Source organism: Myotis lucifugus, unplaced genomic scaffold, assembly GCF_000147115.1.
Source record: "Myotis lucifugus unplaced genomic scaffold, Myoluc2.0 scaffold_90, whole genome shotgun sequence".
NCBI classification, from domain to species: domain Eukaryota; kingdom Metazoa; phylum Chordata; class Mammalia; order Chiroptera; family Vespertilionidae; genus Myotis; species Myotis lucifugus.
This window is the reverse complement of record NW_005871138.1, coordinates 3,900,367-3,924,636: the sequence shown is the minus strand read 5'-3', so window position 1 is coordinate 3,924,636 and position 24,270 is coordinate 3,900,367. Positions and strand designations below refer to the sequence as shown.

Below are 24,270 nucleotides of genomic sequence, written 5' to 3'. Positions count from 1 at the left end.
CTTTCAGAAAAAAACCTCTTTCTTTAAATTCTTCCATTCCTTTAGTCATCCATTTAACAAATATTTATTAAATCATCCATGTGTCCATTTTTCTGAATTGATGTTCTCTATATCTCTGAGTACTGGATCCTCTTGTAACTCCCAAATAATCAAACTCTTTCTAGTCAGTTCAGGTACCTCTTATAAAACCTTGTTCTTAGTAATTCCATAAGAGAAGCTTATAAATAACCATTGATTGGTAGTTGCTATTATCAGTTACAAGTAGTTATCATTTAATGAAAGCTTCTCATGTACCAGGAACTCTACATACATTTTCTCATTCAAGCTTTTAGAGCAACCCTGTGAGGTGTGTCATTGGTCTTCATATCAGTCAGAACTGTCAGTTACAAGTAGAAAAACAAAACAACCAATTCTCAAAATGGCATAAGCCAAAAACTTCATATAACATATAACTGGCTCAAGAAAACACGTTAACAACTGATGAGTATATTATAATCACACGCGCATACACACACACACACACACACACACACACACACACACACCCCTATATAGAAATCCTGCTCTTAACTCCTGAAATATACATTTTAAGGGACAATGCATCACTAATGGTGGCATTTTGGGCATCAGAGATTGCTTGTTGAAGGAGAGAGGAATTTTACCCATGAAGGGAGCCTTTCTTGGCACCCCAAAAATTGCACTGCTGAGGTGACCTTTTAGGTAAGCTCATTCCCGCATAGATCTGGAGTGGGTGTGAGAAGGTTGATGTGGGCACTCTCGTCCCCACCTGAGAAATAGACCTCGGCCAGCCCTAGCTGGTTTGACTCAGTGGATAGAGTGTAGGCCCCGGGGACTGAAGGATCCCAGTTCTATTCCGGTCAAGAGCACGTACCTTGGTTGCAGGCTGGATCCCCAACCCTCGTCGGGTGCGTGCAATCGACGTGTCTCTCTCAAATCAATGTTTCTCTCTCCGTCTCTCCCCCTCCCTTCCACTCTCTCTAAAAATCAATGGGAAAATATCCTCAGGTGAGGATTAACAACAATACCAAAAAGAAATAGACCTCGGCCGGGCCCTGGGCCTGCTGGCCTGCCTGCAAAGCTGAAGGACCTGCAAAGTCACTTCTGTCTGGACTCCTGAATCCAGGCCAGCTGACCTCGCCTCCCCCACAGCCCTTCAACACTTCCTTGATGGATTTTTCCCCTCCTTCTTCTACTCGGCAAGTGTAATCAGTCCAGGGATCAATTGCTCTGCCCTCAGATCAATAGCCCTTGGGAAGGACTGCGGATGGTCCCTAGGGAAGCACCTTGGCTCTCTTCCTGACTCAATTTCAGTTAAATTAAGCTTCTTCCGCTTTATCAAAGCAGCTTCCTTCAAAAACAAGAGTTGGCAAGAACCAGTGGCTAAAACTTATCTTTTCATCTCATAACCCAGCTTTCCAACAGGGGCGTGAGATTTTATTCATTTATTTCCTTTTTGTTGTTGTTTTGTTTCTTAGTCATCATCATGTTTTTTTTTTTTTTTTTTTAAATATATTTTATTGATTTTTTACAGAGAAGAAGGGAGAGGGATAGAGAGTTAGAAACATCGACGAGAGAGATCGATCAGCTGCCTCCCGCACGCCCCCCAGTGGGGATGTGCCCGCAACCAGGCACATGCCCTTGACCGGAATCGAACCTGGGACCCTTGAGTCCGCAGGCCGACGCTCTATCCACTGAGCCAAACCGGTTCGGCCATCATCATGTTTTAGACGGGATTTAAAGTTGCGCTTTGGGTAGAGAATGTGCCCAGTCAGTATTTGTTGAGGTCTGGATGAAAGAATAACTGATAGAATAGTCAGCACTTGGTAAATGATTTGAAGGGGAATCAAATGAGATGATGTACATGAAACTGATGTGTAATGTGTAGTAAAACTTGTAACTGAGCTGGGTAGGGCTACAGCCTTATCCGCTGGCGCCATCTGCTGGAAATATGGTAGCACAACAGGTCTGCTTTAGGCATGAGGGCACTGGCTTCTGGAAACGCCTGCAAGGAGCTGAGGAAAAAGAGGTGCTCAGTGCTTTACATGCATTATTTCTCTTCATTCTCACTAGATGAGACAAATACCATTATCAATGAATCTCTAGACATAAAACTCTGAGGCTTATAAAGACTAGTAGTGGATTTATAATGTCTATGGCCACATAGCTAGAGCATGTTTGGGACAACACTCAAACCCAGTTCTGTCTGACTTTGGAGTCTGATATGGATTGAGTTCCCCAGGAATCAGACTCCAACATGAAGGTGTGCACGCAGGAAGTTTATTATGGAGTGTTTGCAGGATCACAGGTGGAAGGAAAACTCAACTGCAATGCAGCCAGGCATTTTTCTCAGCATCTGTGGCAGGGACCAGTAAATGTTCCCTAATATATGTATTCCTTTCCTCTAAAAAGCACTAAGAAACTCCAACTATCAAAACTATAAAACCTGTGCTGTCCCATAAAACGTGACACTAATGTCTATTAGATACAGCCATAAGGAACCTGGACAAGGAAGAGATTCCCTGAGGGAAGAGCCAGGGGTCATGGATGTTAGAGGACAAGGACACTCCTCCCAGAAACAGAACCCACTCGCCTGCCACATAAGGATACCCGTCCAATTCTGGACTTTGAATAGTATATACAGGTCACGTCCCTTGTGTCTAGGCAGATGGTCCCCCAAATCAATGTTAATTTTCACAACCTCTCTTATAGCCAAGTATGGCCATGTAACTGAGTTCTGTCCAACAGAATGTAAATCAGATAATCACGTAGCAGATTCTAGAACACTTCGTTAAGAGACAGCTGGGTTGCAACCAATACCTCCACCTTTTCCCCCGGTCTCTTCCTCCTCCTTTCTAGCTTGGATGCAGAGGTAACAGCAGGAGTTGGAGCAGCCATTTCGGACCATGAGGTGAGCTTGGAAATAGCAGCTATGTAGAACGAGGGAACAAGATTTAAGGAGCATAAGTTCCAGGCAACTTCATAGCACAAACAACCAAATCAACCTCAATATGCCTATCTACAACTTTAATAGGAGAGGGGAAATAAAATAACTGTTAATTTGTTAAAGTCACTGGTATTTGGCATCTTTGTCCTAACCCTAACTGATACAGCATCCAACTATTGGTAATTCATAGTCCCTACATTTATGGAGGACAGAGATTTTTTTATTTTGTTGTTTCTGTTACTAAAAACAATAACACTCTGAAAAATTTACGTCTGGAAGTGGTTCAGTGTGCTAGAAGAAAGACTTCACTGGGGTCAGAAGACCCCAGTTCTAGACCCAGTACTGTTGCTGATGAACTGTGTGGCCCTTGCCATATTTCCCTCACTAGTAAAACAGGGGTGGGAGGTTGGAAGAGGAAGCAGAATCATCAATAAACATAGAGAAAGAGGCTTACCTTCACCTTCACTAGTAATAAGAGAAATGCAAATTAAAACAAGCAGCAGCCCTGATCGGTTTGGCTCAGTGGATAGAGCATCGGCCTGCGGACTGAGGGGTCCCGGGTTCGATTCCAGTCAAGGGCATGTACCTTGGTTGCGGGCACATCCCCAGTGGGAGGTGTGCAGGAGGCAGCTGATCGATGTTTCTCTCTCATCGATGTTTCTAACTCCCTATCCCTCTCCCTTCCTCTCTGTAAAAAATCAATAAAATATATTTTTAAAAAAACACAAAAACAGCAGCAGATAAAAACAGAAAAAACAAGCACCAATCAGATTGACAAAATCAAAAAGCCAGGTATTGATGTGGATATGGGAGAAACAAGTTATTCTGCGATGCTGGTGGAAATGTAATTTGGCACAATCAAAGTAAATTAACTATCGGTGTAAAGCTGAAAAATGTGCATATCTTGTGATCCAGCAGTTCAACTTCTAAATATATACCTAGAGATAGTCTTGCTAGTGCGTCCCATGAGATGCTCCGGGGTGTTTACTGCAGCATAGAGAAAACAATCTATAACCTCAGTGTGTATCATAGAAATAAATTAAGTTCATTGTGGTATATTTAGGCAATGGAGTATATCAGGACAGTGAAAATAAACCACATTGATGAGTATGAGCATGTTTAGGTCTTGAGAACCTAATGTTGAGTGATAAAAGCAAAGTACACACTGATACATGCACCAGGTGACATTCATATAAAAATCTGCAACCCACAAAGCAATTCTATGTACTATTCATGGATATATACATCTGTGGTTAAAATATTAAATTATGGTAGGAAAAGATATAGAGTATAACCAAATTCATGATGGTGGTTCTCCCTGGGAGAATGAATTAGGGGAGGATATAAAAGTGATTTCAACTTTATTTACAATGTTCTCTCTCTCTTTTTTTACTATTTAAAATTACAAGCAAAAATGAAAAGAGATTTGTTTCCTTACTCTCTTATATTTTTGTATGTTTAAACTTTTGAATATACAAATAAAAAATGGCAGTTAGAATAGAATAATATCTAAGGTCTCATTCAGCCCTAAATGTATATGTACAAAAAATATATGAAGCCTGGTATGAGAAAAAGAATGGGGTTCAAATCCAAGGCCAGTTGGAGTCCTTCCAGTTATGCGTGACCAAACACACACAAACACACACACACTACTACCATCACCACCACCACCACCACCAAAACCATCTGAAGCAAAAGGGAATTCATTGGCTACTGTTACTGAACAGTCATTAGTAGCTTCAGGTAAGGCTTGATCCAGGACTCAAAAGATGCCACCATGCCCTAACCAGTTTGGCTCAGTGGATAGAGCGTTGGCTTTCGGACTGAAGGGTCCCAGGTTCAATTCCGGTCAAGGGCATGTACCTTGGTTGCGGGCACATCCCCAGTAGGGGGTGTGCAGGAGGTGGCTGATTGATGTTTCTCTCTCATCAATGTTCCTTACTCTCTATCCCTCTCCCTTCCTCTCTGTAAAAAATCAATAAAAAATTTTAAAAAAAGATGCCACCAGATCCATTTCTTGGTTCTTCCTCTCCACTACCCCCCAATATGACTACATAATGGCTGAAGCAGTGTCTGGCTTTACATCTTCTCACCCTGCGTCCCTGCATTATCAGCAGAAGTCCTTGCTAATAATTAGGATAATGCAAAGTTAAAATGCACTTAAGTACTATTTTTTCTCTTGTGATACTGGCAAACCATTAAGTCATTTCCTGGACTGTGGGTGGGAAAGTGGTGCTCCTCCAGATTGGCTCTCTCCTCTCCACCTCCTCAGTGTCCCAGGAGGCAGGCCTGCATGGGCCACATCAACAGACTCCTTGGCCCTCTGTCATCTGGTTGAGGTCAGCCCAGTAGGAGACTGGAGAGAAAAGAGTGATTTGAGACATTTATTCCCTCGGCTCCTTCCAATGGGACCATGTTGGGCTGGCTTCACCCATCCCTTTCCACACCACTCTCCTCCTCTGTACTCTACTAACTGCTCTCTCCTCTTACTCCTCCAGACCCAGGGTAGTGACAGCTCCAATGTTACCAGGCCTGGGTGCTGCATTATACTTTGTAAACAGTCCTGTTACTAAGCTCTCTGAAAGTCTCCTAATGAGTGGGCCACATTAGGATACAGAGAGAAAATTGGCACAGTTCCTTTGGAGAGCTATTCATCAGCAATTCCACTTCTCTGTTCCCACCCTAGAGAAACACTTGCTCATATTCACAAGGGGCAAGTAAAGGGGATTTGCTACACCCTTGTTTACAATGATCAAAAATTAGAAGCAATTTAAATATCTTCAAATAGGGAAACGGCTACACTGTAGTACATCCATCCATGCTGTGGCAGACTATGCAGCTGTTTAGACAGGCAATAGATCTATATGTATAACGTGGAAAGACTTCTAAGACATTTTTTGCATGAAGAAAGTAAGGTTTGGTACCATAATAAATTATATATAAATCATACCGATTTCTACAGTTGTATATATTCTTTAAACTTTGGGGAAATGTTCACTGCCCTTCTCTACAGACGAACTTTACATCCCCACCCCACTGGAGTCAGGCTTGGCCATGTGATTTGCTTTGACCAAGGAAATGTGTGTGAAAATGACATGAGACTTCCAAGGGGAAGGTTTAAGAGGTTCCACCATTCTTTTCCCTCTACGATGAGATGAGCATATCCCAGCTGCTTCTTTGGCCTGTTTCCGGAGATACACCCAAAGCCAACGCATGACAAACATGTAAGGATCAAGAAATAAACCTTTGTTGTTGTAAGGAACTGAGATTTTGAGGATGCTTGTTATTACAGCATAACCTAACCTAGCGTGATTAATGCATGCTGCTATATAATTGATACTTGGTTACTTTCTAGAGAGGAGAAATGGCATGAGGAGGGTGGTGATCACAGGAGACTCTAGCTTTTATCATTAATATTTTCATTTTCTTACAATAAAAATATATTCATGCATCACCATGCAATAAAAATACAGTAGTTCAAAGGAATACAGCAGATGTTTTCTTACTTAAAATTAAATGCTAAAAAATATCATTCTTTAAATACACACACGAACACTCAATAAACTAATGGTTCTTTTTGCCCAGCTGGCACGCTGAAGAGAGCGGAGGCGGGTAGCTCTGGAGCGTGACAATGCCCTGTCACTTTCTCTGCAGGTAGAAATCTGCAAAGCCTCGACACACTGTGAAACTGATTTCTGATTCAGCTCTCATGAACTAGAAATACAGATTCATAATCCTTTTTTTTTAAAACATTAACGATGCCTACCTTTCCAGTGACCTCACTTATCTGAAAGCAAAGGAGATTATATCACCAAAATTCAATTCAGTGAATTTGGAGAGTTCTGGTCTCTTTAACACAGCTTACTCTTGTCTGGAAAAGTTAGTGAGAGCAATGGAAGCTCTGTTTCTGATTATACCTATAGATTTCTCGGAGTCAGGATTTCAGCCTTTGTTCCATTAAAACGAAAAGCCAAATTTGGTTGGATATCAAAGACCTCATGGGCATTGACATGGCATAAACCTCCCTGCAATTTCAACTTCTTATTCAAGCCAAACAACAGTCCTGTTGTCTTTGAACTTTACTTTTGAGCCAAATGTCAGTGTCCAGACTCCCCCATCCAGTGCCGGGTCCCCAGCTTCATGTGATCAGTATCAACCTAACCTCTGAGCCATAGCTATGGTGACTTTAAAACAAAACCCCCCTCCCCACCCTGACTTAGAATAGTAAACTAAAACTAGGTGATGGTAAACTAAATAGCAAACTAAAACTAGTAAAACATTTACTGCACTATTCTCTCTACTTTTGTGTTTGAAAATGGTCATAATAAAAAGTGAAAGAGAGGAAGAAAGAAGGGAGGGAAGAAATGGAAGAAAAGGGAAAGGGAAGGGGAAAAGGAAGGGAGGGAGGGAAATAAAGGAAACAGGGAAGGAAGGGGACCTACTACATCAAGGCCATTAATCATGAAATTTCAGAATATTAGGAACAAAAGGAAACTTTTGGAGAGACAAACCAGGTTCTTCCATTACATGTCTACGTAAGAATGGCTGAAATGAAAAACAAGACAGAACAAACCAATGCCCGACAATACCAAATGCTGGCATGAATACGGAGCACCGGGAACTCCCTTTCATTGCCGGTGGAAATGCAAAATGGTACAGACACTTGGGAAGACAGTTTCTGACAAAGCTAAACATAGTTTTAACATGCAATCTAGTAGTTATGCTCCCAGGTACTCACCCAAGAGTTGAACCCTTATGTCCACTCATACACCTGTACATAGATGTTTATAGCAGCTTTATTCATCAAAAGCTGACTCAAGATGTCCCCCAGGAGGGGGATCAGTTTCCTATAGCTGCTAACAAAGTGCCACAAACCGGATGCCTTAAAACAACCCAATGTATTCTCTCACAGTTCTGGAGGCTAGAAGTCTGAAATCAAAGTTTTAGCAGGTCCATGCCCTTCTGAGACGCTGGTAGAATCCTTTCTTGCATCTTCCCACTTTCTGATGGTGGCTATGGATCCTTGGCATTCCTTGGCTTGTAGCTGCATCCCTTCAATCACTGCCTCTGTCATCTCCCCTGTGTGTCTCCCCATGCCATTTTCTTCTTATAAGGACATATAGGATTAGAACCCACCCTGAAGACCTCACCTTGATTACATCTACAAAGGCTCTTTTCCAAATAAGGTTACATCCATAGGTACCATGGATTGGGATTTCAACATATCTTTTTGGAGGACATAAGTCAATCCAAAACAGTCGATAAATGGAGAAACGGGAACATTCATAAACTGGAATAATACTCAGCGATAAAAAGCAATGAGTTCTTAAGCCATGAAAAAACATGAAAGAATCACATTGCTTAATGAAAGAATCGTCAGTAAAGGCTATATACTATATAACATCTGAAAAAGACAAAACTAAGAAGTATAAGAGAAGTTATTGCCAAGGGTTGGGGTGAAGGAGGGAGTGGGGTTTGAATAGTTGAAGCACAGGGATTTTTAAGACAGCGAGTCTGTTCTATATGATACCGGAATGCCAAGTGCCTGACATTATGCATGTATCAAACTCCATAGACCTATACAACAAAAAGAATAAACCCTAATGTAAACTGTGGACTTTAATTAATAATAATGCATCAACATTAGTTTATAAATTGTAACTAATGTACCACATAATGTAAGATTTTAATAATAGGGGAAACAGTGGATGGGAGAGATTGGGTATATGGGAACTGTATCCTCTGGTTACTTTTTCTGTAAACCTAAAGCTGTTCTAAAAAAATAAAATTTATGAATTTTTAAAAAATTCAATATGGACTCTAAGGTTCAAGTATCACTTCTTTCAGGAAGTCTTTCCTACTCTCCCACCACATTCCCAAGATGGGTTAGGTGCCCTTATCCCAGGCTCCCATAATATCCTGGGCACATACCTTATTTTTCCGTGTATAAGAAACCCCCATGTATAAGACACCCCCCACTTTTCCAACCCAAAATTAAGAAATCAATATTTAAAGCATGTTGCTGGTTTTCCTCTTAAGGCCTTCTTCTTTTTGGGCATTTTAAAGAGTTGTTCTTCCTGTTTTCTCCACTGTCTGCTCATACATTCAGTGGGAAGAGGTCCAATTTTTTTTCTCTGCAGCTCTATTTCCATGCTCTTTTGTATAACTGATTACATTCAGTTTGAATTTTGCAGAGTAAGAGAATCACTTACTGGTATTTAGTATCTTTTTATTTTTTTGACATCTTTATGGGCTCAGAATGCTCTGGTCCCTTTTGCATCTGCCCACTCTCCACCTCCACCTCCAATTACAGCATTAGCTGAAGTCAATAATAATAAGACTCGTGATTGGAGGAAGTCTGTTTGACCAGGTAAGGGCAGCTATGCACTTGCGTGGCTCCCCCCTCAGCTGACTTTCGTGTATAAGATGCCTCTTGATTTTCAATCTAACGATTTTAGAAAAAAATAGCATCTTATACACGGTAAAATACGGTATATTGTGATGGCTGCATCCACCGCAGTGTATGTTAGTATCTCTTTGTGTCTCTGTCAGTTAATAGCTGTGGTTTGCTGACCCCTGGCCCAGAATGCAGAGATGGTGAAAGCAGGGAACCCATGCAACACATTAGCAGGCGCCCAGGGATGCCTGGCAAAAGGGTACTTCTGTTCCCTCCGTACACGGATGATGTCATTTGTGGTGTAATCACCACAAGCCCTGTGACCCACTAGGCTATTTTCTGGATCAGGGCATAAGGCACAGTCACATCACACTAAGGCTTATTTCAACCTGAGCAGTCTCTGGATATCCCCACGGGGAAGTTTTTGCACTGAGAAACTTTCCCGGGGTTCAGATCCTGTGGTTTTGATGTCAAATCCATGCTGTTTTCATTACACAACACTCTTTCAATCTTGTTCAAGTTAAAAGGTGGGATGAGGGGTGACTGGCACAAATGCCTATAGGACAGATAACATGAGCGAGGAAAGCAGACTGGATCAGGAGGGGTCCCTGGCACTCGGAAAAGTCCATGCCTGATCTAGAGTGGGCAGCCACTCCTTGGCTTGAGCCAAATGTTGCCACACAGAAATGTGGACACAGTGTTACCAGACAAGGCAGAGATGCAGATTTCTGTTCACAGAAATATCTCCAACGGTTTAGAAATACTGGAGCAAGCACATTGGGAGGAGGAGGAATCATCCAGTCGAACTGGGGTTTTATGTTAGGGGACAAAGAGCTGGGGAAGGCTAAAGGGTAAGGGCAGCTTTTGGAGAACCCTGTCACACTCAAGGTGCTTATCAATGATCTTCCAGGTCTGAGTCATCACCGAAGGATTTAAGCAAGAAAGGGACAGGGTTAGAATAGCACGTTTAAGAGATCGCTTTGGGAGTCGATGGGGGCAGGGCTGAGGGTAAAGTGATGAGTTAGAAATCTATCATTAAGCTGAGTCAGGGTAAAGGAGAGATGACAAAGACCTATTCACTTTGTTCTTTCTCCTCCCAGACTGTGCGCTCCAAGGCCAGGCCCCCTCTGTCCTGTTCTTGCTGTGTCTCCAACACTAAGCACCCCGTCTGCTCAATAGCCATTTGTTGAAAGACTGGATGAAAGGAAGAGGAGGTGAGAGGCATTTGAAGAATTTGTCAACCTCCTTCACCTGAAACCTATATAATTTACTAACCAATATCATCCCAATACGTTCAATTAAAAAAAAAAAAAGTCAACTGCCTTGGGAGGAAGAGAATGTTAATAATGGAGAGACCTTTCCGTAAGCTTCCTCTAAGAGCTGGGGAAGCGGAGTATTCAATGAAGAGATCATAGACACTTCAAAAACAGACCTTTACGGGTTCAATTTCTGGCACCTCTTCAGTCCACAAAGGAGGAAATGCTAAGTACCCTGAAGGACTGAACAGAGGATTAAAAGAAAATTTAGGAATGAGCAATTTCTGTCCTTCCCTAGGTCCAGTTTCCCAACGGACAGAGCGAAAGGGGCAGATGTCTGCCTCCGACACCGTGGCGATTACGTTTTGGGTGGGGTGCGAACCGAGGACCTCGGAGTCCCTCGGCCTGGCCCCCGCGAGTGTTAGCCTAAGTAGAGCCGGCCTCGGGCCCGCCCAGCCCCGAGCCGCGCCCAGTTCTCCAGGTTCCTACACGGCCCAGTCCTTGACCCTCCCCCACACACCGCCCCTTCCCCTCCCACCTCCTCTTTCCGCTCCCCCGCCCTTATTTCCGCCCCCCTCCGCCCGCCTCCCTCTCGCTCCGGGCCCACGCCCTCCGCCCTCCCGCGCCCGCGGCCTCCCGGCCCTCCGGTCCGCTTCCTCCTCCCTCCGTCAGCGCCCCTCTAGGGCGGCCGGGGCAACCCCGTGCCCCGCTCGCCCAATGAGGAGACGGCGCAGGGGACGGGGCGGGGCTCGGGCCGGAGCGGAAGTGGTGACCGGAGCGGAAGTGGAGCTGCCGCCACCGCCGCCGCCGATTCCGGAGCCGGGGTAGCTGCCGTGCCGCCGCTGCAGCCGCCGCCGCTGCTTGAGGAGTGGGCCTGGGAAGGAAGCGGTCGCCGCGGCTCGGAGCTCCGCTCGCCATCGTCTTTGCCCCTGCCGACCTCCCACGGTGAGTGCGGTGCGGGGCCTGCCCGGGGGCCCCCCGGGGCCCAAAGCCCGAAGCTCCCCCACTCGCGGGGGGTGGCGGCGGCGACCAGGGCGACCCCCGGGTGGGCTCCCAGGAGAAGGGGGGGGGGCCCTTCCTCAGGCCCCGCGGGGTCCCCCTGGGGGGGGGGGCCCGGGCTTCGGCGGGGGGCCCCTCCCCTGGTTTCGGGGGCCGGGCCCCTCGGCTCCCGGGAGAGGCCCGTCCGCCCTCGCCGCCAAGGGGTTGCCCGGGGGGTTGGGTGCGGCTCCGGACCGGACCGGAAGGGATAGCGGGGCGCGCACCCGGACCCTGCCTCACTGCCCAGTTTCGATCCCCGCGCGACTCCTCCCTGCACCTTGGGTGTTGAGATCCGACGTTTTCAGCCCTGTCACCCCTGCTCCTTGCTTTCCGGTTTCCAGAAATTAAAATTGAACCAAATGCGGGCGAGTTCTCGAGCCTCCGTGCGCCTGCTTGACTCCCCCAGGATGAGTAAGGGGTTTAACCTTGGGAGAGAGCAGAGAGATAACCCCCCTCCCCCTTTGCAGCAAAGCCATTTTTCATCATCGTTCTCTGGTTTTGGAGCCCGGTGGGACCCGAGATTCCCTGGGAAGCACAGGGTTGAGGTTTGCATCAAGAAAATGCATTTGTTGGAACCGGTTACTGAGTCAGATCGGATCCTCAGTGGGGAAAAAATGTCAGAGGCTGAGAATCGAATATTTTCCCACGGTATTTACCGTCATTAATGCCAGAGCCTTTTGTGTCCTCGCCCAAAATTCCCCCATACTGTGTGTTAGCATGTTTTTAGGATTGAAATTTGCCTGATGGCCTCCCTGGTGGTAGGGAAGGGTGGAAGTGATTTGGGGCCCTTGTCTTCATCTGATGAGTACATCTTTGTCTATTGCAAATGGAGAATTCTGCATGTAATGAGGTTTTCAAAGGTGGCAGTATTGGTAAGACAATTTGCCAACCTTTCTCTAAGAATTCATGTCTCGTGTCCTTGCCTTCACTGCTCTTCTCTTTGGTAAGGGTAGATAGCATCAGGCTCTGATTTTACTTGCCCTGTGTGGGAGATAGGATTTGTCAAGATGGTGCTATGAACATATAAAATCAGGAGGCCACAGGAGCCCAAACAGAAAGATGAAGCATTTCTTGTAAGAATATAAAAATTGCATTTCTCTGTCTCAATTGTTCGAATGAAACCACACATATGTGCAGTTTCTAGAACAGAACATGTGGCTACTCAGGGTTTTTGTGGTTTTTTTTTTGCATTTTCCTGTTAGAAACTTAAATGTATAAATATTACTTGGTTCTTAGTGATTTTCTTCTTAAACACTTCCAATACACCCCATTCCTAATTTTGGAGTATGTATCTCTGTTACCTGAGCCCTCATTTTCTATGTCCTTAGCAGCACACAGGATGATAAGGATAAAACCTGTCCATTTTCTGGACCCAAATTAGAATTGTAACCTGTGGTCTTCAAAATAGAAGGCTAATAATTCAGTAGCAACTGCTGAATTATTTTCCTAGCCCCTCCTTTCAAAGAGATAAGAAACCATTCACCCATCTTACAGATGGAGTCTTTATGACAGGTGAGGTGATTTAGCCTAGAGACCACACACCTGGTTTTCAGATTGAATATCTTCATTCATCAGTAGTAAATATTTATGGACTGTCAGCCCCTGGGGTATGGCTCCTACCCTATAATCTTCTGTACATTTCCCATCATGCAGTGCTTGAAGCCATTTTAGAATTGGAGCTCTATAGATCCGGGAGGCAGCCTCCATCAAACCAGGCTGAGCACATTCCCATGATGCCAGCTCCCAAGGCAGAGTCTCCAGATTTTGGGGCCACAGCAGTAAATGCATTTTGCCCATTTGACTATGGATATAGAAGCAGAATGAGCACTACACTTGGAGCCAGATCAATTTGATTCAGGTCTTGCCTGTAGCATTTTCTAGCTGTGATTTTCAGCCTGCTGCTTAATCTCTTAGTTTCTCTAGCTCCAGAGTTGTGAGGCTTTTTACAGACTGTAGATTGTTAAATATAAGCATTTGGTTTTGTTTTCTAATCACTAAGTTCACTGTTAATGGCTTTCTTTTTTTCCTCCAGTTGCATTCTGATGAGATCCAACCTTTTTGTACATGCTGCTTTCAAAAATTGACATAGTATTAACAGAACCTAATTTTGTGTCTGGCATCTCCAATCTTTCTAGCACGTTTTCTCATCTGTATAATGCAAATGGTAATAGTCTTTAATGTGTTATTGTGACAAACTCAATAATTAAAATAAGGATCTGGGATATAGTAGGTATTTAATAAAAAAATGTTATTTGAACATATAAATGAAGATACGAATATATAGATTAGACACATGCTATATAGCATAGACACATATGGAGTTTATCCGTTCATCATTCACCAACTGATGAGGTAGCATCAAACAATTAGTGTGTAATAATAATATCCACCACTTAATTTCTTACTATGTGCCAAACTTTGTTCTAAGCACTTTACACATTCAATAACCCTTTATAACTGCCAGTGATAGGTAAGTACTGTTAGCCTCATTTTACAGATGAAGAAACTGAAGCACAAAGAACTTAAATCATTTTCGTAGGGAAATACAGCACAAGGTAAGTGTTGGAGCCAGGAATCAAACCCAGGCAGTCTGGCTCTAATGATAGGTTTCTACTCGCAGTAGGACACACATATATATATCTTTCAAGTGTACACCGTAATTGTGTCTAATAGGAATTTTAATTATTTTTGAAAATAGGTACAATGTAATTTGTTGAGGGGGAGTATATATATTCTGGCTTGAAGGAATGATACTGCTTGTGAAAGACCATTTTTTCTAGTATTTGCTTCATATTAGAGAGAAAACGAATTAGTTACTTTGTGGATTTACCCAGTCCTAGGTTCTTCATCTAGTTGAATTTAGTCAGGACCTTATTTATTTATTTATTTATTTAAACCTTCATTGTTGAGGGCCACCTTTATTGATTTTTCTTTATCATATTACCTTTTTGTAGAGTTTTAGATTTTTCATATTTTGTTAGGGAGGAGGAGATGAGTAGACAGAAAGTTCTAAATTATAACATCCTGGTATGCTGCCTGCTTTTTCGGTGACATCAAACTAAGTTGTTTTCCTTTAAATGGGGATGGATACCTTAGAGCAGTGGTTCTCAACCTTCCTGATGCCGCGACCCTTTAATACAGTTCCTCATGTTGTGGTGACCCCCTATTTCATTGTTACAAATTGAACATAATTAAAGCATAGTGATTAATCACAAATACAATATATAATTATATGTGTGTTTTCCGATGGTCTTAGGCGACTCCTGTGAAAGGGTCGTTCGACCCCCAAAGGGGTCGCGACCCACAGGTTGAGAACCGCTGCCTTAGAGAATGAACTAAAATTTCCTAGTAAAGCAACTTTAAAAAAATATATGTCTTTATTGATTTCAGAAAGGTAGGGGTAGAGAGAGAGAGATAGAAACATCAATGATGAGAGAGAATCATTGATCGGCTGCCTCCTGCATGCCCCACACTGGGGATCGAGTCCACAACCCGGGCATGTGCCCTGACCGGTAATCAAACAGTGACCTCCTGGTTCATAGCTCGATGCTCAACCACTGAACCACCGTGGCCAGGCTGTTAAGCAACTTTAAATTTCTGGGTTCCTACATTTTTCTAGGGAGAAGTTACAATTCACTAGCCAGGAAACAAGAAATTAATTGTATAATTAATTTTAAGGTTTGGAACCATCTTGGTCTCAATATGAATATGATCTTAGTATCATCTATACGTCATGATGGAGAAACTAACAGAATTGGATTCTGAAGGAATTTTTCTAAGGGGAATACTTAGGAAGGAAATATAGATGAATATATTTTGTGATGTGCATGTTAAAATCCAATCACCTTAACTGCTTTCTCTGCTAAAGGATCTAATATAGGCATCGTTATGTATTTGTAATACTTAAAATGAAATGAAATTGATTGACACCCTCTAGAGAACAAGTCATTCCCAGCAGAGTTGGAGTGAAATGACTTTTTTAAAAAGTTGGCCATTCCTCTATTATGTAAGTTTATTTCATTGTTTTCCCTTAGAGAGCCAACAATAAAAGTTATTTCTGAATGGCCTTGACCTGGACAGAGATTGGAGGCGACAATAAAGTACATGTGAGCCCTGGCCGTTGTTACTGTTTGTCCGTAAATCTTACCTGAAAGCTTAACAGTCTGGTGAATTTCTGGCATATGCTGTTTCTAATTGCTTAATTTGATTTTGGCTTTTAAAGCTAGATGAATTAAGGCCAGTTCTCAGATCTCACTGTAATACCTTTTGAAGAATCTTTGAAAAATTGTTCATTCTATCTTTTTATTAAATTAGCATTGAAAATCATAGTTGATCTTTAGGAGTAGTGCCACATAGAGGAAAGAGCCAGGTACTGGATTTACTTTGTGACCCTGGGCAGGTAAGTCTTGGAATCTATAAAAGGGACAGTGACGTTCTCAGGATTGAATGAGTTGATATAAATTCTTAGTGCTTTGCACATTTAGGCAAACCATAATTAATGGATTTTTTTTTTTTTTTTTTTTGGTTTTCTTTACTAGACCATTTAGCTGGTATGGCTTTTTGTATAGCTGATTGGACTTTTGAGAGATGGACACAAAGTATTTCAAGGATTTGTGGAAGCTCAGTTTCCATCTGTTGGTAGCTGAGAAACAGTCAAAAAGTGTAGTGTCTTCTGATTGGAACTGAAGTGGCTCTTTTTAAAAATAAAAAACAACAAACTCATAGATACAGACAACAGAGGGAAAGGGTGGAGGGATGCTAAACGTTTGGTGACGGAAAGAGACTAGATTTTGGGTGGTGAGTGCACAATACAATATACAGATGATGTTTCATAAAAAATTGTACACCTGAAACATATAATGTAATAACCAAGGTTACCCAATAAATTCATTTTTAAAAAGAAAGAAAGTAGCCCTAGCTGGTTTGGCTCAGTGGATAGAGCGTCGGCCTGCGGACTCAAGGGTCCCAGGTTCGATTCTGGTCAAGGGCACATGCTCAGGTTGTGGGCTCAATCCCCAGTAGGGGGCATGCAGGAGGCAGCCGATCAATGATTCTCATCATTGATGTTTCTATCTCTATCTCCCTCTCCCTTCCTTTCTGAAATAAATAAAAATCTTAAAAAAAAAAAGAATGAAAGTAACCTAAGACAGAGTAGAAATATAGTCTGTATTTTGTAGGACAGATGTGGTCTTCCTGCATAGGAAATAGAAATAGCCTGTTCAGATCCTCAAAAAAGTGCATCAATTGATCAAAAAGTTTCATATTCAGCATGACAGGCGTTGTGCTATGTGTTGGGCACCACAGATAAAAGTCTAGGTTCCTACCTGAAGCTTACAATCCAGTGTGGGAGCCCACAGACGTTTACAGTAAACTGTGGTAACTGCTGTTGTAGAACTAAGCAGGGTAAATGAGCATGCTTTTCTTTATAGAAGTCTTTGAGGAAAGCTGTCTGAATTTAAAAGAAATGAGGCATGTAAGTGTCTCTTCAACTGTTGACCATTTGTTAGACTTTTGTATGGAATCTACTGTGGCTGACATGTGAGTGCTTACATAGTGCAGAGACTGTGTTAAATGTTTTGTATTGGGAACAAATTTATTCCTTACAAAAGCCCTATTAATAAGTTGGTTTGCCTATTTAATGCATGATAAAAAAAGACTCAGAGATCCAATAACCTCTGGAGTTCATGTGTGATACTGGTCAATTGGACTGGGTCACTCCCATTTTGTTAGTGGGCGCAAAGCTTTTGAACCCGATTCCCAAGGTCGACCAATTGGGCTGTCTTTATGGATCATAATTAGTATATTGTCTTTTTTGATCAATCACTTAAAGCCAGGAGATCAGTTTATTGTCACCTGCCACTGATTCACATTGTGTGACCTTGGGCTTATCACTTACCACCTCCATTGTTTTAGGTTTAATTTTGACTAATTGGACACAGTTAATGATATTCAACAACTGATGTGAGAGAGGCAAAGGATTTTCAAATAAAAGTGCAGTTTCCCTCCACAATCATGTTCTCTGGACATCATGCTAATGACTTGGTATTTCAGAAATGCTGTGTTTCATTTTCTATCAAAGAGCCTGCAAATGATTGAATGGAATTAAATTTATTACAGGACTCTGAATTTTATGTGTAGAATGGCACACAGACATTTTTAGAATGGGTGATTTTCAGTGAGTAGTTTTCTTTAAGAGCCAGGAATACTTTTACTGGGTGACACCCACTAACCACCTGGTTCCACTGATTTCCTCAGTCCATCCTTGTCCTGCAGGAGCTTGGCATCTCTTCTTCCTTCAGCAGAATGACTCCAGAGCTGTAACTTTCTTTATGGCGCTATGGGTGTTCTATCTGGAATGGTACATCTGTGAATGTTTTTCAGAATTTATTGTCAATTCCTTACCCCATGCAAACTTTTGAGCCTAGATTTTTAAGATGTTCCTCTCAGTTTCCTCTCTCTAGATTGATAACTGTTCTCATTTCTGTATCTACCTTGGCCTTTGATTTCTCGTTCATCTAGAAAAACAGAATGTACTTTTTTCATGCATCTATGTTTTTGGTCCCTGTGAGGAGTTCCCTTTTTCTCTTCTGAATAAAACCCCATCCCAACCCATAAAGCCAGTCAGGACCCAGTCATGTTTAAACCACCTGTTCCCTCTCATTCTAGCCTGGTTCCTTCTCCAAGGAGCAGCTTTGATATGTGCTGTCTTCTCATTTCATGTACACCATCTTGTTTGTTAGTTATAAATGTCTCCTTTTAACATTTTAGGAAACCGAGATTCAGAAAAGTTATTTTAAAAGTCACCTAATTTCTTTTAGAAGCTCAGATTTGTTGTATGTAGGGCTTTCCATTGTGCTATGCCCAAGGTCACCCAACGTGAGTCAGATCCCACTCAGATTTGTTTTGTATTAGAGCTTCAGTAATCCTGACACATAATAAATAGATATAGAATCCTCGCTTTAAACTTACAACAATTATTAAATTCAATTAAATTGAGGATTTGTTTTCCTTGAAAACACAACATAGGTGAAAATTAATACTTCCAAAAGCCACAGCTGTCATTTTCAACTCTTGCTTTTTGCAATGCTTTTTTTTAAAAAAGAAAACATCGATTAACAATGGATAGAGAGCCCTTTATTTTTTATTTTTTTCTTATTCTTGAATGTCTCCTTCTGGCCACTGGTATTTCATGGCTATCTGTAGAATTACTCTTCATAATGTTTTTTAGGAGATACTTTACAAAGATGAAATGTTGTGATGCACATTTACCCTCCCCTTCTTTATATCTCTTTAACAGATATTTCTATGACATTAAATCCCTTCTCTCTTTTTCTTTTTATTTTTATTTTTTATTTTTACTGCTTTCAGAGAGAGGAAGGGAGAGGGAGAGAGAGAGAGAGAGAGAGAGAGAGAGAGAGAGAGAAACATCGGTGATGAGAGAGAATCATTTATCGGCTGCCTCCTGCACACCCCACACTGGGGATCGAGCCCGCAACCCCGGCATGTGCCCTTGACCAGAACTGAACCCGGGGCCCTTCAGTCCACAGGCCGACGCTCTATCCACTGAGCCAAACTGGCTAAGGCTCTTCCTTTGTTTTTTTATAATCCTCACCCAAGGATATTTTTTTCCATTGATTTTTTTTTTTTTTTTTTTTTTTTTTAGAGAGAGAGAGAGAGAGAGAGAATGGAAGGGAGGGGGAGAAACAGAGAGAGAGAAACATTGATGTGAGAGACACATCCATTGGTTGCCTCCCACATGCATCCCGACCAGGGCCAGGAACCAAGCCTGCACCCGAGGTACATGCCCTTGACCAAACCCGGAACCCTTCAGTCCAAGGGTCTAACCACTGAGAAAAACTGGCTAGGGTTGAATCTCTTCTTTTGATGGCCATGTAATCTTGTAACATTTCTCTCTCTTTGAACCACTCCCCTGTTGGATATTTAGATTGCCTCTGAAGTGCCACATCTAGTGGCTTTGAACAGCCCGACAGCCGTCGTCATTATATGGCTGTGCTTGAGCAATCCTGTTCTGGAGCATGCCGGTGTCTTCTTGATCTATGCCAGCATAAGGAAATCTTTGGCCTACTGCAGGGTTAGACCTCTTTCGGTCTCTAATAAATTGTTCTGCTTTGCTATCTTGACTTTGCTGTTGGTGCCAGGCCTGATGACGGACTGCAGTCTTTTAAGGCCTTTTAGAAGGCAAAATAAAGGCTCTCGTTTATCTTGGTCTGGAACCTTTCTTCAAAGTCTCAGAAGAAAAGTAAGTCCTGATTATAAACCTAACATCTAGAAAATTCAATTAGGAACTACTGAATAAAACTTACAGTTAACATTTGTGTCCATTTTGAGGACATTGAGGGGTGAAGTCTTATATATAATGTAAACATTATAATATTCACTTCCTGTACAGGATTAATCTGGACTTCCTTTTCCTTCTCATGGTTTGTATATTAAAAAAAAAAAAATTCCAAGCTCATATTTTGTGATGTATAGGCACTCTGAGAAGTATGATATGCACTATGCATTTTTAAAAAATTTTGTACTTACTATTCTTTTTAAAATAATTTATCTTTATTGTTGAAAGTATTACAGCTGTCCCCCTTTCCTCCTTTGACACGCCCCCTCCATGTATTTATTCTTTAATTCTCTGCCCCTCATCTTCACAGTACCACCTTTTCTGAGGTAGAAGCTATTGTTTCCAATTTATAGATTGGAAGACGGTGAGATTGAATAAGCTCATGTGGCTGTGTAGTGGTAGATCCTGCTCTTACACATAGTCCTGTTGTCTTTCCACCATACCACATATATGTAGCCAGTGTTCTTTCTGCTCTCCCGGTAATGATTTATTTAAAAAATTCACAGATACTTACTTGAGCATTAATTTTGTGATTGGCCTATTTTAGGCATTAAATGAGAAACAAATGTAAAGCTTTTCTTTTGAGGACATGCACACTGCTCATCATCTTTAGCATAGAAGACATAGAATGAGGTATAGAGAAACCCTAGACTGTGTAATAGGCTACAGGTGTATTTGGGTTCATAGGCAAGGTAGATAAGTTGGGGATGGGGTAATCAGGGAAGGCCTTCTGGTCCTAGATGGATGGAGTTTGCATAGACAGGAAGTAAATAGGATATTCTAGATGAAATGAACTATAGTAGTTCCCCCTTATCCTCGGAGGATATGTTCCAAGACCCTGTGGATAGTACCAAAGGTAGTACCAAACTCCATATATACTACGTTTTTCCCTTTACATAATGATAGCTATGATAAAGTTTAATTTACAAATTAGGCACAGTAAGAAATTAACAACAATAGCTAGTAACAAAATAGAACAATTATAATAATCTACTGTAATAAAAGTTATGTGAATGTGGTCTTACTCTTTCTCTCTATAACTGATCTGATAATGGAGACATCTACTAAGTGACTTAACGGGCAGGTAATGTCTTTGGCTAGAGTCTCTGGACAAAGGGATGATTCATGTCCTGGTAGTACCGAGCCAGGTGTCATGAGATTTCATCACACTACTCACAGTGGCTCGCATTTTAAAACTTACAAATTGTTTATTTCTGGAATTTTCTTTTTAATATTTTCAGACTGCATTTGACTTCCGGTAACTGAAACCATGGAAAGAGAAACCAGAGATAAGAAGCAATTTTAGGCATGTTTGATCATGGCATTTATAGAGTATTCAGTGATGTCCAGCCTGGGAGAAAGGTGCATGTTGGAGAATACTGGAAGAGAAAGTCTTAACAGGTCTGGAAAAGCCAAGTTATGAAGGACTTCGAAAGCCAGGTAGAGTTTAGATTTGATGGAGTAGCCAAAAGAGAGTCATTGAAAGTTATGGAGTAAGGGTAGAGGCATGACTAATTTTGAAGTAGGTGCCAGAAATATAAGGGATGAGGTACAAATGTAAGAAGGATTTAATGTGCTTATGAAGAATAGGTGCTTTGAATTATTTAAGAAGAGAGAGTTCTACCAAGGTTGCAGTTTTGCTGTTTTTTCATTTGGGGATCTGTCATTTATTCAGCAGATATTTTTGTTTATACCGATTATGTGCAAGGTACTGTGGGGGATATGCCCTCAAGGAGTTTATGGTGGTGTAAGGGATTTAAATTTAAGGAATATACACAAATAATTTTGGTACTAAAGAAATGTGATAAAACTTTAAGAGAGGTATACAGGAAATGCTTTGTGAGAATATTTTTAGTTTAGAGTAATGCTGTCCAATAGAAATACAATGTGAGCCATATGTAGTTTAAATTTATCTTGTGGTAAGGTTATAAAGTAAAAAACAAGTGAAATTAATTTTAATACTTTATAAAAATTTAACTCCATATTTCAAATATTATAATTTAAACATCTGACATTAGCCATGTGTGGCTAGTGGCTATCATATTAAATAGCTCAGGCGTAGTAGCTTATGAAAAGGCTTCATGGAGGAGATGACATGTGAGTCATGCTTGGGAAGAATTGTGTATGCAGAGTAGATGGAAAAGGACATTCCAGGTAGAGGAGTGGCTTGGTGAACAAAGACAGAAAAGAATACTTCGTATGTAAGAAAACCATTTTGCCAGAGAAGTAGGTATTGCATGGAAGGCATGTTTTGGGGAAAGTCTGGGAAAGATGGGTTGGAAAGCCCTCACTGGTGGGAGAAATTGGACTGCGATTGGCAGGAGGGGGCTTTAAAGGAATTTGAGCAGGAAGCGACTTGATCAGAGTGTCAAGAATGAAGAATGGGTCTGGTAGCAAAGACATGAAGTGGGCTAAAGATAATGAGAGACTGAAAGTAGTGAGACTAGGGAAAGGCGCATGGGAGGTTTATTATAGATGTAGAAGTAGGAACAATTTAATTTCTCTGTTGTCTGCTGCCTTCCTGCAAACTGCTGGGTGTTGTGTAACTCATTTCCTGTTGAAATTGGTCTTGCTGCTTCAGAATCCATGTTATATAAGTCAAAAGTTACATAAGCAGCAGGCATTAGGACATTTAGCTATGGCTTTTGCTTGTTGTAAGTTGTTTTTGTATGTGTAATTCAAATTTTTAAAATAGATTCATACTTCATTTAAGGCGTGTGGTCAATCTTTCCATATCATGATGGGTTCTCAATCTCCAAGAGCTCTTGTAGTGATCCCAAAGAAGCTTGAAATAGTTGTCCCCAAACCAGAAAGATCCCATTTTATTTTGAGAAATAGAATGTGTACATTTGGGAGGTCCCAAGGAGAGTCAGGATTCTTTAAAGAGGTATGATTTAACTTTAATGTTTGGGAAGGGGTGGAAGAGGTGTGCATCTTACTTGGCGGGTCTAGTAGGGCCGAAGAGTTTCCAGGTCTCCTTCAGCAGTGTTGATCCTTTGTATTTCTCTATTACTCTTTTATAATATGCATGGGATGGCTCAGCTCTGAATTGGCTTTTGGCCAGTACTTTATTAACTGGAATCTTTACTACGTAGAGTTGCATAGGTGCTGTTTTATGAATTTGGAGTGGACCACTAAGTGACTGCTGACTTTGAATTAGTCTACAGACTGGGAAATTTCTAAAGTTCATTGAAAGTTGCCTTCTTTCTGTTTCCCTCTTTTAGGAACAATTAAGTAGGGTTATTTAATGATGGAAATAGTGTCCTGATCTCAAAGACTTTATGGTCAAGAAAGTTAGACATATTGAGAGAGTATATAATTTTAAGATGGTGAATAGCATATATATATATATTATTGTTGACAGTATTATAGTTACCGTAATACTGTCCTCCCCCCCTCCCCCTTCCAATAGTAGGGTTTTTTGATGTGCTTAGAGTAGACTAGGTTGTATTGTGGTAACAAACAGCCTCGCCATGTCAATGACGTAACCCAACAAAAGTTTGTTTCTTTTTCACATTGCATGTCCAGTGCAGGTCTGCAGGAGTTCCTTCACCTTACAGACTCGGGTTACAGGAACTCCACTGTTTTGGGACAGCACCATCTAGAACACATGGCCTTCTAAGTGGCTGCTGTAAGAAGAGAGTCTGATGAACCACACAGGCTTTTAGCAGTTTCAGCCTGGAAGTAGCATCATTTCTAGTTATATTTCATTGGACAGAACTAATTGTGTGACCCCCTCCTACATGCAAGGGTTGCCAGGAAATGTAGGAGAGCAAATGGAATATTTTGTGAGGATTATTAACTCTCATAGTCTCATTCTAGTGATGTGGGTAAAGATGTCAAATGGATCAAGGTGAGACTTTTTCACTGAGTGTAAGCTTAGAGTTAGTGAGCCTTATATAAAACACAGCTCTGAATATGATTTAGGTAATAAGCAGGGGGAAGAAATACCATAGTTCTGAACTAAAAAAACAACTCTTTGAATTGTCTAGGTTTGGGGTGTATCTTATCATTGTGTTCCATCTCATAAAATACTTTTATGTGGTACAGCCATCTGTAGAATTTCTCCCTTGAAAATACAGAAATGACTTTTAAGGCAAAACCAGTTTGTGAATAAGGCTTATATTTCCTTTGCTATTTTAAAATTATTAACCATTTTCAGAGTCTTAAATCTTTATACCATATATATGTATGTATGTATGTGTATATATATATGTGTGTGTGTGTGTGTATGTACATATAAATATATATATATATA

General features: G+C 41.5%; 1 protein-coding gene across 4 annotated transcripts in view; it reads left to right on the top strand.

Annotated features, from left to right (window-relative positions):
- Nucleotides 1–11,379: 11,379 nt before the first annotated feature.
- The window catches only part of YWHAB (tyrosine 3-monooxygenase/tryptophan 5-monooxygenase activation protein beta), a 21,749-nt gene continuing 8,858 nt past the window's right edge, over nt 11,380–24,270 (top strand). The window contains exon 1 of one of the 4 annotated variants that reach the window (XM_023756249.1): nt 11,380–11,563. Coding sequence is in view for 2 of the 4 variants with exons in the window: in XM_023756248.1 (XP_023612016.1) it covers nt 21,432–21,452 (21 nt within the window). In the remaining 2 variants the exon portion in view is untranslated. Of the gene's footprint in view, nt 11,564–21,280; nt 21,453–24,270 lie in introns of those variants that run through there. The other 3 variants (XM_006091413.3, XM_023756248.1, XM_023756250.1) reach the window with 3 other exon arrangements.